The 17,257-nt window shown below is 34.5% G+C and overlaps 1 protein-coding gene across 4 annotated transcripts; it reads left to right on the top strand.

The window, feature by feature from the left end:
* Nucleotides 1-1,533: 1,533 nt before the first annotated feature.
* On the top strand, nucleotides 1,534-15,981 carry LOC125675675 (trichohyalin-like). 4 transcript variants are annotated; one of them, XM_056158961.1, is made up of 10 exons: nucleotides 1,688-1,801; nucleotides 2,539-2,689; nucleotides 2,941-3,979; nucleotides 7,639-7,861; nucleotides 10,554-11,021; nucleotides 11,251-11,967; nucleotides 12,260-12,529; nucleotides 12,760-12,949; nucleotides 13,099-13,438; nucleotides 13,851-15,981. In XM_056158961.1, the coding sequence occupies exons 3-10, from the start codon at nucleotides 2,984-2,986 to the stop codon at nucleotides 14,073-14,075; spliced, it is 3,429 nt and encodes a 1,142-aa protein (XP_056014936.1). In that variant the 5' UTR covers nucleotides 1,688-1,801; nucleotides 2,539-2,689; nucleotides 2,941-2,983; the 3' UTR covers nucleotides 14,076-15,981. The 4 variants fall into 4 exon arrangements, with proteins under 4 accessions (XP_048769410.2, XP_056014935.1, XP_056014936.1 ...); XM_056158962.1 differs by having other exon boundaries at nucleotides 1,726-1,801; nucleotides 10,554-10,955; XM_048913453.2 differs by lacking the exon at nucleotides 2,539-2,689 and having other exon boundaries at nucleotides 1,534-1,801; nucleotides 10,554-10,955.
* The last annotated feature ends 1,276 nt before the right edge of the window (nucleotides 15,982-17,257 follow it).

Genomic DNA, 17,257 nt, shown 5'->3' with positions numbered 1-17,257 from the left:
GTCAATGTTATATGAAAGATAATCGCGGACATAAGTTGAAATAAATTATACCAACCCTCAGAATATCAAAATTGCTAGAAGAGTATGTAACTTTAACACAACTATATGTGTATACTGTTTCATTTTCATCGTTATTTTTATTGTATGATATCTATTTCTATATGCCAATGTATGAATGCTGCTGTCGATAAATTGAATTAAGGAAAGGCCGTGCTTTTACGTATCCGGTTTTAAATTTTAAACACTGACTAGAAAGTTCCGGTTATAACTTCTTTGTCTAATGTTTGTAGTTTACGAGAACTGTACGAGTCAAATTTAGCATTCAATTCTGAATCTTCAGATATATTTACCATGAATTATTATAGTGTCAAGTCTTCACTAGCTCCAATGGTACAAAGCAATATAATATCTACACTGATCTCTAAAAGGCTCAATATATAGCTTATAATCTAAGCCTGAACAAGTTAAAAATAATACATAGGCATGACTCTCACAGTGGAATTCAAACTGTTTTTAGTGAGTTTGTGTTTGGTTCAAAGAAACCCAGAATTATAAAGCCTCAGAAAATCATCAACAAAGTTGTTTAATATTTGAACTCTTCTTCATACGTACTTTCAAGAAACAAAATATTTTGTACATGAGCTGTAGCTGCTAGAATCTACATGAATTTATTTTTTCTATAAGTATGAGATAGCATGTATGTATTTTTATGTATGATATGATTGATAGCCAAATAAAAAAAAAGGGGGGGAAGAAAAATAACACACACACACAATTGTGAGAAAAAGGAAGCCCCCCCCCCCCCCCCCCCCCCCCACTCCTCGTGTTCTAATTGTCTGGTAGGACAAAATTTTCAATATGTTTTACATATATATATATTGTTATATTCTGTTAATCTTGATTTTAAGACTGTATTTGCTGTTACAATTTACTATTTTCAAAGTGTGCAAAGAATAATTGTAAAACTTAAATTTAAAAATGGGGGGGGGGGGGGGGGGGTTACGTATTCAAGAGAGCATTCTGCAAAATATCTCTGGTCAACTATAGTAAAATATGGTTTTTTGTTAACCTTAGATATAATTCTAAATATTTTTAAAGAAAAACTGGCATGTAAACATTTTAGATTTTGAGAATTTTTGAAAATTGCAATATTCTGTGATTTTTTTCTGAAGGATGTGAGCAGATTAAACAGCAGTTGTGTATGTTTTCAATTGAATATCTTTAAAAATTCTCTCAGTAAATGAATATCTATTCGTTTTTATATATTATAGCTTAATATGATGTGCTTTGGTACATGAATTAATAAAACATGGGATCATGCATCCTTGTGTTAAAATTTGGCTTTTGCATTTGGGGGTATATGTGCTCTGTAGCTTATGAGTTGGTAAAGTTATTTAACTGAAAAAATATTTTGATTGACAGAAATTTCTAATAGTATTTACCTACCTTAAATCAAATTCGAAAGAGATTGAAAGAGCGACAACTCCAATTTTTTTCTAATTGCCAATTTTATCCGTTCGCACTTTTCAGGCCATGTTTTCAAATTGGTTTTTAAAAAAGTAACAAATAATATTCAAAGGACATTTTGTTTCACAAATTGATATGTTGTACAAGAAATTGTTATTTCAAAACAAAAATTATGATGTGACAATGCTCCTATAACTTACAGATGATTATTCGAAACTGCGGTTTATTTACCAATTAATCAAAATATGGCATCCTTGGCAACAGTAGGCCTAGGTGCTTTGTAAACTGAGATGAAGTATCTCCTTGATTGATATGGATTCAACCACGTTTTGAGGTAGAGTTTTGAATTTCCAATTTGCCAGAGTAGGAAATATGATATTTATTTTGATAAATAAACTTCTTATTAAAAGAGAATCGCGATGTGAAATGCAACATGACCACATTTTGTTTGGTATACTGTATCATGACATCATGTTCTTTGCCGACTTTGTACAGTTGATTTCCAGTAAAAAAGAGGCTTTCGTGTGAAAGATAATTCTGCTACAAGTTTAGGTGTTGATAATACACCAAAATCAGATGTTCGATGTACTACGTGCACACGATTGTTAAATGATTAATTACATATTAATTAGGCCTATACATGTAGATCAGTACATATACTAGGCTTTCATGATTAGAAATGAATAATATAATACTGTTATGCAACTAACGTCTTTGGATATCTTAGAAAACACTTTCATTGCAAGATGGAGAATTCGCCTTACCATATTTGATTTTTGCCATGTATCATGTGTTATTATGAGAGGGAGAGCCAGAGATTGAGAGTGCTAAATTTTTTACTGTTATACCATTAAACTTTGGTGTATTGAATCTAGATATAAAAACTATAACATAAAGAAAATTTATAACTCATTTCATTATATGCATGCATTGTACCTGATATACTTCTTCATATCCCAATCTAATTAATGTAATTATACCTCATTTTAAAACACTATATCCATGCACTGATTATGAATATATGCTTTGTGTGTGGTTGTGAGTGTCTTTTGAGTTGTTTTACTGATTTAGGTGCTATTTAAGCAAGATTCATGCCAATTCCAAAAGACTAACCCAACAACACTCGTACCCGGACTGATCGAGTGACTATATTATATATATATATTATCATCATATCAAAGAAACTAAGTTTTACTACAGTTTCTATTTTTCCGAGTTTATGGTAAGAGTTTGAATTTACTCTATTGGTAAATATTTATCTATTACATTAATTTATAAATATTTTGAAATCATTATTTTAATATAACTAAAAGTGTGAATGATAGAGTGAGAGAGTACTTAATTATTTTACATATTTTTTTTAGATCCTCCTCCAGAAATAGGATATAATAAAGAACTTGAAGAACCCGAACCACCAGTGTGTTTTCATTAAATAGTCATGATGGTAACAATCATTTTTACTTTGTTTTGCAGAAATTGTGCCATAAAGTTTTGTATACCCGTAGTCATCTCCAAAATGGCGGTTCCTCTGATCCCAAAACTCAAGGGCATTCCTACCATCTTTGGCGAGGTCCTAGAGAGGAATGTCACATTTTGTGTGGACACCTCAGGCAGTATGTATAAAGGTCTGGATGTAGTTAAAGAACATTTAGTGGAAACATTACTGAAGCAGGCCAACAAGTCTGTTAGCTGCATGTTCAACATTATTGAGTTTAACTCTGAAGTTACCCAGTGGGCCGACAAGATGGTGAAATGTACCCCAGAAACTGTGGCAGTGGCAACCAACTGGGTGAAAAACCTCAGTGCTAAAACTGGAACAAATACCCAGGGTGCTTTGCTAACAGCTCTGTCTGACAATCACTGTGAAGCAGTATACTTAGTAACGGATGGTCTTCCTGACCAGCATCCGGCAGACATTTTGGATCATGTCGGATTATCTGGCCACAACCGGCCGATCCACTGTATTTATCTGTGTTCTGAGGACTCCACAGATCAGGCATCTGTAGAATTTCTGGAGGACCTCGCAGTGGAATCATTTGGATCTTTTCATATAATCACGCTCACAGTCCACGGATGTGTGGAGCGCATCACCCCTATTTACCGTTCCGATCATGCTCACGAGAGAATCATTAGAACAGTGAATGGAACAATCCACAATTCCACCAAAAATTGTGGAGTATCCACCACACTTATGGTGGACCCAGAAGAAAGTCTACGACTAACCCCCCGCGTGTCCCTCCTAGGTCGTCAGCTCCCTTTTATGGACCCCCTGGGCCATCCCTACATGGACACCTGGAAGCACTGGTTCCTTCAGCCCTACAGGTATTACTACCCCCATGGATGGAGTCGATACAGGCCAGCGAAAGGATGGCTGAAGGCCCAGGATCTAATGCTAAACTCCACGGAATCTTCCCCCGTGTGTCCAGCGGCAGGGGCCCTGCTGATCGGAAAGAGAGTTCTAGCTCGGAGAATTGACGATGGGTATTTCTACATGGGCACTGTTCAAAGCCAGGTAAGTTTTCTCTTACAGTGTTTATTGTAGCTTAGAGGTTGATCTAAGTGCTGGATCATTGTTGAGAATTTGTGTACAGCATTTAGTGTGGGCATTAATTGTTCTAATGTCAGTACTGATTTTGATTGATTGTTCTCAAATTGACTCTTTGTACTATAACTTTTGTACTATTACTTTTCATACTCCCATGATCTAAGATACACACACACACATGTATAGATGTAGGGGAGGATTATGTTGTTTTTGTTCTGTTTATATATCTGTCTGCAACAATAGCCTTTTATGCCATACATGCAATTTTCGAGCTACACAATATAAAAACATCATACTTAGGTGAATAGAAAGGACCAGGTTTGGGTGGGTGGGGGTGGGGGGGGGGTGATTGATTAAGTCAAGGTCATTTACCTCAATAGATGCCAGTGGGCATATCATGTTTTACAAACAGATTTGTTTTACTTTCATCTCTGGATTTTAAGTATAAATGCATAACTCATGCATACAATATCATATTCAATTTACTTCAAATACCTTCAGTGGTAATTTTGACTGTGTGAAGTAAGTTCGATCAATATTAGAGTTTGAGAGGGTTTGCCATTTTATGTACTAGCATATTGGTAGACGGAATTGAATTTTCCTTCTTGTTATCAATAAATAATGGTTCAAGGTAGACTGCATGGAGTTTTGTGTATTAATGGAGAAAATAAAAAGATACATAATTTTAAATATTTTTTTTATCATTAATAAACTTACTTCTTCCATAGATTTTAATCGCATGAGTTCTTAATTTAATATTATAATGTCACAGAACTCAATCCAGCCTGAGACTTGTGACAATCGTCTCGAGATGTGGCTGAACATCCAGCCTGAGACTTGTGACAATCGTCTCGAGATGTGGCTGAACATATAAACGCTGATTAATGTTCTCGTAACCAGAGTGCTGTGTTTATACACTCCGTATCTTCACTCTGTAATCTAAGTCCGGCTTATTAAAGATTTATGATAAAACCACCACAATCCATATACAGCTCTGTCTTGGCCCATAAAGCTTTATCTCAATGGCCCTATATGGAGGGTACTTTAGTGAAAGTCAATTATTAAAGGGATTATCCTAAGGTGTAAACAAGTTTACAGAAATAATTACCAATGTAGATGATTTATATATATTATATTGTAAATGGCCCTATCAAATCTTGTCTGGATTTAATTACATAATGTACATGTAATGGCTCATTTACTAAGGGTTACTATGTTAATATTAATTACAATTTTGCTTTAGTTAATTTATAGAACTAAAACTGAAAAGACTTTCATTTAAAACAAAAAAACAATAGTTATACTGTTGTAATTAAAAGTGAAAGTATATATGTGCAGATGTGATGTTTAATATCAGTGATTATAATTAGTCACTATAGTCAGTAGAAAGTCACAATAAATATACTGATATAAATACAGCTGTATGATTCAAACTGACAGCAGCCATCATTGTCTCCAACCGCATGCAATTCTGTAAAAAAGTAAATGTATATTCGTGTTTTCATCAATCTAATAGATCCGTGCTGTACACTCTACATACGATTATACAGCGCAGATCAAAAAAGCCCGATTCGAATTACATTGTGTTTTCATTAGTCTAAAATTGCTTTTCCTGTCCGATTTACTTAATCAAATATTGATTGATTAATTTTATGTATGTCAGAGATCTAGGGGAGAGAGAGAGAGAGAGAGAGAGAGAGAGAGAGAGAGAGAGAGAGAGAGAACAACCAGAGACAGAAGTCAGGAGAGAGAGAGAGAGAGAGAGAGAGAGAGAGAGACTTTGCAATTACTATGACAACTAGACAGAGAAATCATGCTGTTGTCAAGGTTACCTCTTTAACCATGGACAGTGAAAAACATGATTTTGTATCAAACATTATATATGTTAGGGTCATATTGTCTGAACTCTATGGAAACACAAGGTTATCTAAAAGAGAAATATATTGATCTCCATTAATGTAATTACTAGATCGAGGAACACAATTTTTTGAATTGAATTATTTAACTGAACAATGATGTGTGAAATTTATCAGATCTTCCATGTTTGTATGCCAAGTGTCAGATTTGCTTATTCTTATGAGATTAGAATGCTCGATCAATGCAGGAAGATGCAGATCTTCAGAAGAAATGTACATTAAAAAATCCCTAATGAAAACACTTTGTGAATTATATTATACCAGTGAAAATGTATCTTTATAGTTGTTGTAATATGAAAAATGCATTTAAAGCTAATTAATCAAGAGTTACATAGCATGATTTTAACTAAATAAATACACGTACTAAGAGTTTGATGACTATGAAAAGGTGTCCATAATGAGACCGAAGAAAACCTTCATTTATTAAAACCAAATTTGACTAGATTTTTATGAATATATATAATGCAGTTCATTCTTGCTGGAAATTCGAAAAAGTTTTAATGGAAAAAAAATCCTGAACATTCTGATACATCTGTAACATCACCATTAATCACGGAGATTGCATGCTGTTGTGTTAGCTTTATGTTTCTGTGTTACGCTTTTATCAAATAAAATTCAATAAATTTTATAAATTAAATAACAATCAGCAAAAATTTTGTTTTTGTTCATGCAGGAACCATTTTCAAAAAAGGAGAGAAAAAATCCTGTCGCTACATGTAAATTTGTTTTGTAGGAGAAAGGTATTAATGTAAGTTCTGATTGCACACACAAGCATTGAAGACCAGGGTTCTGGGACTCTATATAACTTGTAATATGCTGCGAAATTAAATCTAGAGCTCTCTTTTTTACCTAAAATAATAGGCTTTTCCCATCAAATAACAGTCTCTTTCTTAGAACTTGCCCAGACACAAAAAGTGAGTAGAATTATAGATCTTTGTCTCTACAGGAAAAAAACCTAAAACATGCATGTACTAACATACAAATATCATAACGTATGTACAATGTATGTACAGCACATGTACAAAAAATGTACCAAATCTCCATATATCCATTGCACACAAAATAATATTATACTATCATCAATCTAGGAATCTCAGAAACAGGCAGAGATGAAGGTAATGTTTATGTGTATACTGCACATGTTACTTACTAATATTAATCAACATTCATGCAAATATATACTGCGCTAGTAATTCATATATATCCGTACAATGTATTATAACTGCTTAACAGTCATACTCTTGGACTGATAAGAATTGCTAGGAACCCTGCATGATGCTCAGTTATTGAAGATTTGAATGATAATGACATCCCACAGAACTTTATGCCAGGGAAGTGTTCATTGGAATTAGATTTCATTAAATATTATGTTAAGCTGAATGTCTAAAGTTACATTCCTCACTATAATCAGGCCAGCATATATTCATGTGGTTGCTAAATGCATAAAGGGAAGCAACTTTTGTCATGAAATAATTAATATAGTTCCGCCTGATACTGTTAGGGAAGTGACCCAGGAAGTATCCAGGTATATCTGTGTGTGTGTATGCTGGTATATCTCTAAATATTTCAGATTTGTTATTTGTTAATTTCTATTGTTTGATGTACATGTTTAAAAAGTTTTGATTTTGACAGCTATTAGAATTTGAAGGATGAAAAAATGGTTAGAATTACAATCAATAGTCATAATTCATTGTAATCTTTCTATTTCAGATTCTGTCTGACAAATTTCTGGTGGCGTTTGGTCCATGCAAACACGGGAAATACAAAGACACTAAATACCAGGACACGTTTATCTATGACATCATAGATTACGAGGATGCCAAACGTCACACAATTCAGACTGGGGACAAAGTACTGGCCCCTTGGGAACCTGAGGGAGAAAGGTTCTGCCCCGGGGTGATCATTGAGGGTCAAGAGAAACGACAAGTGAATGGTAAGGGGATTTAATACTTGAAATAAGTAATGGGGTGTTGGCATGCATGTATCATATTTTCCAAGTGACTGCATGTGACCTTTGACCAGACTATTTTAAACTCCGCTCTGCAATATTTGAAGAAAAAAAATTAATTTTGATTTTTAATATATATTTTTACTTTTTGAATTAAAATTTCTTTTTGGATATGTTTATACTAAAGTCCATGTGGTAAAATCTGAATGTATGACCACATGGTTTTGAAGTTAAAGTTTAGAATTAAATGTATGGAATCTTTTTAGTTTTGGTGGATTTAACATGTACATCTACTCATTGTGGATCCAGACTAGCTCTTATAACCAGTTCTTATTCATTGTGAATAAATTCTCCTGTCTATATAGCAGAAAAAGGGCTTAAGCATTGATTTTCTGAGTTTATAAAAATGTACCATTGGAGAAATGTTTACCTTAGTGTTTTCTTGTCAGTGTGTTTCATTGGTCAATATTTGCCGATATCTGGCACATATTTGTTTTGTAGACATACCCCTACAATCCATCACACTGTTTTTAGCGACAGTTTTTAAACATCTAGTTAGAAACGACTTCTCTTTCCCCACTGACAGGAAAAAGAATACTCCTTGTCGTGATCTCTATCTTCATTTTAAAGTGGGTTTAAAAAATGTCTACCGATTGAAATACTTGTGTAATGCCAACATCATTATAGTCAGATCACAGCCACTTAGATTAATATAAAGAAACATTGTTTCCTTCTTTACATTAGTGATGTTAACAAATCGACTGAATGCAGTATGATTTATACAGATATAAAGTATCATTAAAACCTTGAAGACTGCATGTTCATTCACACACTTGGAATATTCACTGTATTTACACTCAAAATCTAATTAGTCAAGATCTTTCAATAACTGTCAGGATTCTCAGAGACCACCTTAACTGCACAAAGTCTGCCATTGCAAAAAGGTCTCAATGAAGATTTTATCTGACTGTTTAAACTTCAAAATTTTCAATGTGCATGGAAGTTCTTAACACTGCAGTGTCTCAAAAATTATTTTAAATTCCAAAGGTTCACGGCAGTTTGGTGGGACATTATTAAAGATGCCTTTGGAATCATTCTTTGCTGAGCTCAGAAAACATTTTTGGTCTACATTGTATGCACTCTTTGCACATTTGCAGTATAAAGTTTTATAATGCATGCCGTCTGTTTGTTTTTCTTCTTATCAGCCGACTGGGACTTCTCCTTTTTGACACATGATCAAAAAGATATTGATTTTTATTATGATGAGATTAAATTTTGTAGATTAGTCTTAATCTTCTCCTAAGCAATTGATTGAGGAATTAAATAAATAAAGCTGCAATAGGTATCCGTGCTCTGTGAAAGCATTTTCATGAACCAGAGTTTGACTTCATAATAGTATTTTTGAAAGAGAAAGAAATATTTTTAATTCTTCAGATTTGATATGAGTTTGGTTTAAATGAATGCAAGTGTATTCAGACATGGATAAAGTTTTGTTAGATCTGAGATCATGTAATGATGCATGTCCAAAATTTTTGGATAATATGCTCGTCTCTTCAGAGTCACCAGGCCCTGATTACATATGTTATAAAGATTGACAAGTTTACCCTGGTAATCATGCAAGGAGTAGAAATCTAATAATTTACAAAGGTATATAAAAATGTCATGAATAATTGAAATCAAATGTTGTGGTATTAGAAATTCAAAATCATAATGGCCTCCTGTAGTTAAAAATTGCAAATTTTGTGTAAAATCACCCATTTAGAATAAAATTAATAACGCCAAATGGGACTTCAATGAACACACTCATGATAGGCTATATCAATGCTAGCATGATCGCCTTAATCCATTGAGCCAGACGAGTTTTAAGGTGGCTTGACATATTGAACCAAACTTTTATTTCATGACTTGTTTAAGCACTTTTAAATTATATGAAGTATGATTTCACCATCAAAAGTGTATACTATAACAAGCTATCAATTATTTTATGTGGATTTTTTGTATTTTTTTTCCCAGATTGATAATAAAGGTGTTTTATGTTTGCAAATTTATAAGAGATTTTAAAATCCAAACTTCGATTTAATTTGATGCATCATATAAATATCTGATAAAACTTGCCAAGATGACTCATGTAGATGTTCTAATTTTTTTTAACAAAAGAGCATGTATCACATACTCTTTTGACGGTGAAAGTATACTTCATATGAGATATGTTTTAACGATCGAGCCATAAATGAAATTTCGGTGTACATTATGAGCCGGCCACCTTAAAGAATATATTTGCTATTGATAATGCACTGCAGCAGTCAGTTGCAGATATCAATTTAGATGATTATTACAAATCTATAGTGATTGAAATCCTTGAATGCCATGAACAAACAAATAAAGATAACTCTTAACCCAGATCAAGATCAATGCAGTACCTCCAAATCATATTTCATGTTTGTCTGTTTTTGTGCAAGATCATTTTGTGGTGACTTGGAATCCTGAATAATGAACCATGATCCTGGCAAAATAGCTTTTTGAGCAGATATTATACCATCAGTTATGAATTATGTTCTGAAAGAGCAAGGAAAAATCACAATTCTGCACAAATCCCCACCACTTAATTGGTACAATTGTAATTCCGCATTGCTGACAAATTTGAAACTTATATCAATTATAATTTTGTATTTTAAAGGGCCTGATGACAGACAAATCACTGTAACTTTTGCCAATGGCAAAACAGAAAAAGTTCCTATGGATGTTGCCATATGGACCCCTGAACAAGTCTATGAACGACTGACCTTGGAGTTGAAAATGCCCAAAGAGGCCAGGCTCTCCCTTCAAAACCAGGAGCCCAATTACCCCAAGGAGAATTTGGAGGGGTACCCCACATCTGGTCCCAGTGCTGAGCCCTCAGAGTACCCTCTCCCCAATCCATTCCATTTTCAACATGATCCGGTTTTCTTGGATAGTTTACCGTGGGGAAATGGCTATATCCCTGCTTATCCACCAGCCCAGAGACAACCACAACCATGTGAAGTGAGGTTACAAACTAAGTCATCAGTGAAGAGTGAGGATATCAATAAACTTGTTCCAGGTTCGCAATCTAAAATGAAAATAAATGAATCTTCCAGGACGACCATATACAGATTGATGGGCAGTGGTACATTTAAAAGATGGTCATCTATAATTGTGCATGTTTAAAAATTATTTGGATCTTTTAACAAATTTGAATCACATTTTTAAAGACCTATAGTGTATCAAACTCCATTTCCACGATATTTTTAAACTGGGAAAATGAAAATCAAAATTTGAATGTTCATTGACCGCCTAAGTTATAACTGATCACTCACTTTTCACATTTGTCACAGACAATATGAATATCTTTTCAGGCACCAATGTTACGCAAAAAGAATTGGATGACAAAGTTGTGTCTCAGCTGGTGGAGCACAAACTTCTCCTAGATGAGAGACAGACAGAAAAAGACAACAAGGAAGTAGAGAGAGAGGAAGAATTAAAGAGAAGAGAGGAGGAAAGAAGGATGAGGGAAGAAAAAATGAGGATGATGGAAGAAGAGAGAAGGAAGAGAGAGGTGGACATGAGGCTGCGAGAGGAGGTGGAAAAAAGGAGAGCTGAGGAGGAGGAGATGGCTCAGAGAGTTAGGGATGAGTATGAAGCCCATAGAAGAGCCGCAGAGGAGGAATATCAGAAGAGGAGAGAGGAGGAAATCAAAAGGATGAAGGAGGCAGAGGAATCAGCAAGGATTAAACAGGAGAGAGATGCCTGTGTGGAGGAAAACGTGGAAGATACTCTGAATTACAGAGAAGTAGAATGTTTGACACGAGAAAAGGAAGATACGGAAAGATCAGTTCTTGAAGAAAGACAGAGAATGTTAGAAAGAGAAAGAGACAAGCACAGGATGCGTCTGGAGGAAATTGAACGGGAGATTGAAATAGAGAGGTCAAGGTTGTTGAGAAAAAGAGACAAGCAGGAGGAGAATTTATTAAGAAAGTCTGTCACATTTGAGGACCAGCTGAATGAGCATGACCTTGAGATAGATGGTGACAACAGGGTACAGTTTCAGTCGCGACCTCTGTCTGATGATGAAGGTCAGTGAAATTTAAATATTGCACTGAAAATTTCAAAATAGCAATCATCTCTGTATCTTCACCATAAAAGTAATGAAAATTGATAATTTGGTGTAGTAGTTGTTTTTTTACAAAAGCATTTTGTATTCTCATGATGGTGAAAATTAAGGTAATTTACTGTTTTGTCCACTATATATAGAAAAAGTTTAATATCCTAATTTAAGATATCATATAAAGTTTTCATTTTCATGTATTTCAAGATTAGTATATGTATATATGTATAAATATATATATATGCATCAATTCCTTGTAGAAAAATACCGAGAGGAGTTCAATTTCGACAAATTTTTAAAAGAGAAGGGCTACAGATGCAATAGAACCAGCTTTAATCCACCGAGAAATTCAGCCAATTTCATGAGGCGACGACCACGATCAGCTGATTCTCGGAAACCTGAGTGGCAAAAATACTGGTCAATGAACAGCATCCCTGATATCATAGACCCACCCAACCATGGAGCTTTCCGGGAGACAGCACTTCAGGCTCCATTGGAAGCCAGGGATCTCCGCAGATATCCTTATGCCTGTAGGTTTAAGTGGGTTTTTTTTTTCATGTTAAGAAGGAATAACACCCCATGGAAATCCAGTATGGATGGAAAGTGGTGGATATGTACAATATCATTTTGAAATTGAAAACTTTCAAATTTACATCATTATTGAATGCCACAATTGTGTAAGTACATGTATACATAAAATAAACAACACTGTCAGGTAAAAATCACCTACATTTTTCAATGAAATACATTTTTGACCTAGGTGAGTGGACAACTCCAGTGTACACTTATGTAGATCCATTTGCCAAGAGTAAATGTACCTCGACGGTGGAACAATTGATGAGGACCCCCAAACCCCCAGAGGGGGGATACCAGCCCGCTCCACCCGTGGAAATCAGGGGGACAAGACCCGTGTCTGCTGATTCCAAGGAAGCTGCACGAAGGGAGTATAGGTTTGATTCCTACTTATTTTACACTTATTGTTAACAAAATAACATTATATTAATTTCTATGTAGAAAAAACTGTATTGTGACTATATATAATTGAAGAGTTTTACACACACGTATAAACATAATAAAGGCTCATGTCTATTTATAATAGGAGGGTAAAAGTATCTCAGAGAAATAAGAAATGGAATGAACGCATCCGCAATGAACAATTAATGAAGGACATCATGCAAGACAACCACCGGGAGCGGATCGTAGCACAAATGGAGCGTGACCGCCAGCGACTCAGAAAAGAGCAGGAAACAGTGGAACAAGCTCAAAAGGCAAAGAAGTACGTGTCAGCAGAGCTTCGCGCCAAAATGGAGAAACGCGAGCTAGAGAACAAGAAGAAGGAACAGAACAGAATCGAAGCTATGCGTCAGAGGAGAGAACAGCGAGAGTCAGCAGCAGCTAAAAAACTGGCAGAGGAGGAAAAAATCACCGAGATGAGAAAAGTAAGCACTGAATCTTGTCATGATTGTACATTCAGAAGACCCCAGAATTTTCTGTATGATGGCAAGATTTAAGGGGATTTTGTCATTCTTCTCTGTTTTGGGTTTGGGCTGTTCATATGTGTATGGACGGCAATTCCATGTTGTAAAAATAAAATTGAGTTAAACACTGACAACAAACATGATGTGTTGGTAACGAAGTGCCATCATATTGACCTTTGACCTCTGAACATGACCTTAACCTGATGTGATTACAAATTAAATTACCTCAGCATGTTTTAATGGGCTGTAGAGAAACACCATAATGAAGGGGACGTATAAACTGGTCTGGCTTAAACACAAGATCAATACCCTCTCCAATTTTAGTCCCTTGGACATCAGAATTGATTGAAAAAAATCTAAATATCCTTTGTAGGGGGTCAGAATTCAGCGATCTCAACAGAGGTGGGACAATGTCCACAGTCGACTGCAGCAAGAGGAGGCGGAGAACCAAGTTCAGGGGGAGAGAGTTCGCAACGCAAAAATCAACCGGATAGAGCACTTCCAAAAGTTAGAGGAGGAGGGGCAACAGCGGAAAGATATCCGCATCAAAGTGTCCGATCAGCACCTAGCTTTATTAAGGTCACAGGTGTTCCCCTGAAGGAAGATGCATATATCTAAAGATCCTGGGTTTGATTAAAATAGATAAAATTTTGTGTTTTTTTTTATCATCGAATTTAATATCATTTAGAAAAAACTGACAAGTTTGAATTGTTAATGCAAGAACCATGTCAAATTGATAAAAGTTTATTTTTTTATATACAGAATTTGAAAGTTACATCAAAATGAAATGTGAATCAAAATACACGTAGAATCATGTTTTGAGTTTTTGTTAAAATCAATTGAAAGATTTAAACGACAAGAAATAATTAAGAAATTCGAACTGATGCACCTTGTGAAACCCAGTGTACCTTTTTTGTTGTTTTGGTATGTGAGATATGATGAATCAATTGATATAAGCATGAATGTAAGTAACAAATCTACTACAGTATATTGTTATACATGTATGAGGCATGTCTATGGGGCACAGGAAAAATAAAATGTCATTCTCACAAGGGTTTGTAAACATATCTGAAATTTGTAGAGAAACGGACATACTTTATTTTATGAAATCAGCTGGAGTACAGTTAATCAATGCTGTGTGATATATTTAACAATTCGCAATACATGTATTAGTATTTTGACATTTATGTAAACATGCACTGGACTTAAAAGAAAATACGAAGACCTTTGTGACAAGTTAGCGAGACTTTTCACCGACACAGACGTGATGAGAATTTAATAAAAATGAAATGATTAAAATAAAAATTAGCTAAATAGTTTGAATTTAAGTAAATGTGTATTCTAGATAGACTGTTGACTATGTTATTCTCCAAAATCTACTTGGTTATTTAATACTTCTTGTTCCTATGTATAACCTACAATAGCTTGTTACTGTTTTATTGAAATGTATAGAACTTGGAGTAGGGCTTTTTATACATGTATTTTATGATAGTTTGAATATCAATGAATGACCCAAGTGTTTATGCAATGAGCTAGTCTATAGGTAATAAAGAAAATGCACGTGATGTACAGTGATGCGTATTCAAAAGACTGATGTCAGATTGAATTTGATGTTATTAAGATTTACATACATATATATAAATATTATATAGTTTTCACTTTTTTCAAATCATCTGTGTGATGTACAACCATAGTTTCTCAAGTATAGTTGCAACCATATTGAAAATAAATGTCAAAGATTTTTTTGTTGAAAATATTAGTGTATATTAATTGTTTAAAATAAGAGAATAAAAGGAATAGACTCAGAATATAAAGGGGAAGAACTCTTAAGTTAGTAGTTACAAATGTAGTAATCTTGTTGGAGAAGGCGTTTCATATACATGTATAGTCAAAGGAAAGTTTCAGTATTATTGTATAACTGTTACGATCAAACTTCTTGCTCAAGCTTTGATTCTATTAACCCTAGAATGTACTATATGAAATAATTATGAATACAATTTTTAGATTGATATGCAAGACTTTTTATCTTAATATGATGAAAAATACACAAAGCAATATGAAATACATGTATATAGTTGATTTTAGAAAGCTTAAGTATATTGCTGCAATTAATCAGGTTATAGAAAACAGGAATTTGTACAGCTTTGATAAATAGTGGATTCATCGAATACATGTACGAATACTTGAATTTTAATGAACTTGACCACCTAAGCTCAATTTTTCAACAGGTCTGAGGACTTTTTTCTCGGTTTTTTTGTACAATACTAATTAGATTTCTAACTTTTCCTGCCAGTTAGTATCCTACCAGTTAGTATAACTCTTGTCCATTTTGTCGGTCTGTCAGTAGACATTGTGTTCTGTTAAAGCTGTGATAACCATTATCTTCTGTTGTTGAATCTGTTTTTTAGTCGAGGAATCGTGTAGATTTGTTTGCGATGAGGTATATTAATATTTTGCTTTAATTAGCTGTTGAAGAGGAGATCAATAAATTCAAGGTAGAAATATTTATGTGTTGTTTTCTTGGTAAACACTTAATTGTCACATGTATGTTTTGTCTCCCCTCTTTCAGGGGGAGACATTGTTTTTGTACTTTCTGTCCATCCGTCTGTCTGTCACAAAATTTTGTGAACCTTTCTCCTCCTATATGGCTCATCGGATAGACTTCAAACTTTGTACAATGCTTAATTGCTATTTGTAGATGTGCATATTGGTTGGACAGGAGGATCCAATTAATTTCCTAAAAGTTACAGTGGATCTAAGAGGGGTGGAGGATGTTAAAATAGCTTGTAAATGCTTCTCCTCCTATATGGCTTTTCCGATAGACTTGAAATTTTGTACAATACTTCAATGCCATTTGCAGATATGCATATTGCAGGTACAGGAGGATCTAATTGTTGTCCTTAACATTATAGTGGATCTGAGGGGTGGAGGGTGTAAAATAGTTTGTGAACACTTCTCTCATGTGGCTTATCTGAGTTCATAATGTCTATGTTCCTACTCATGCTTTCTCCTCCACACCATGCAGTACATTAAGGGGAGGAGGTTTCATTTCGAACACCTCCAATTTGGGGAGCTCAGGGGAGCCATTTGTTTTTCATAAAAACAATCTTTAGTTATTATTTAAGTGTTGCCACTCACTTTTATTTCAAGAAACCTTATTTCCGTGCATGTGTATAATGATGTATTTATTGATGAGCCATAACTTTCGCAAGTCTGTTATATTCTCTAAATTTTCGCTGATGGCTAGTCCTGGGAAATTATGTGCAAGACCTGTAATCATGAAATTTGATTTACAGGAATTTTGTCACACACTCTTTTTCATCAGTGTTTTTGAGCTACACTGTAATATATCATTACTTTAAAATCTTTAACACACCTTGCATCCGAAAGTTGAGGTCACCTAATTACGCATTGTAAAAGTGACCAAAAGTTGAGGTCACGTAATTACGCATTGTAAAAGTGACCAAAAGTTGAGGTCACCTAAATACACATTGTAAAAGTGACCAAAAGTTGAGGTCACCTAAATACACATTGTAAAAGTGACCAAAAGTTGAGGTCACCGAAGTACACATTGTAAAAGTGACCAAAAGTTGAGGTCACCTAATTACGCATTGTAAAAGTGACCAAAAGTTGAGGTCACCTAAATACACATTGTAAAAGTGACCAAAAGTTGAGGTCACCGAAGTACACATTGTAAAAGTGACCAAAAGTTGAGGTCACTTAAATACACAATGTAAAAGTGACCAAAAGTTGAGGTCACCTAAATACACATTGTACTGC

The sequence above is a fragment of the Ostrea edulis genome, chromosome 3 (genome assembly GCF_947568905.1).
Source record: "Ostrea edulis chromosome 3, xbOstEdul1.1, whole genome shotgun sequence".
NCBI lineage: Eukaryota > Metazoa > Mollusca > Bivalvia > Ostreida > Ostreidae > Ostrea > Ostrea edulis.
The sequence above is the reverse complement of the archived record's forward strand: the minus strand, read 5'-3'. Positions and strand labels throughout refer to the sequence as shown.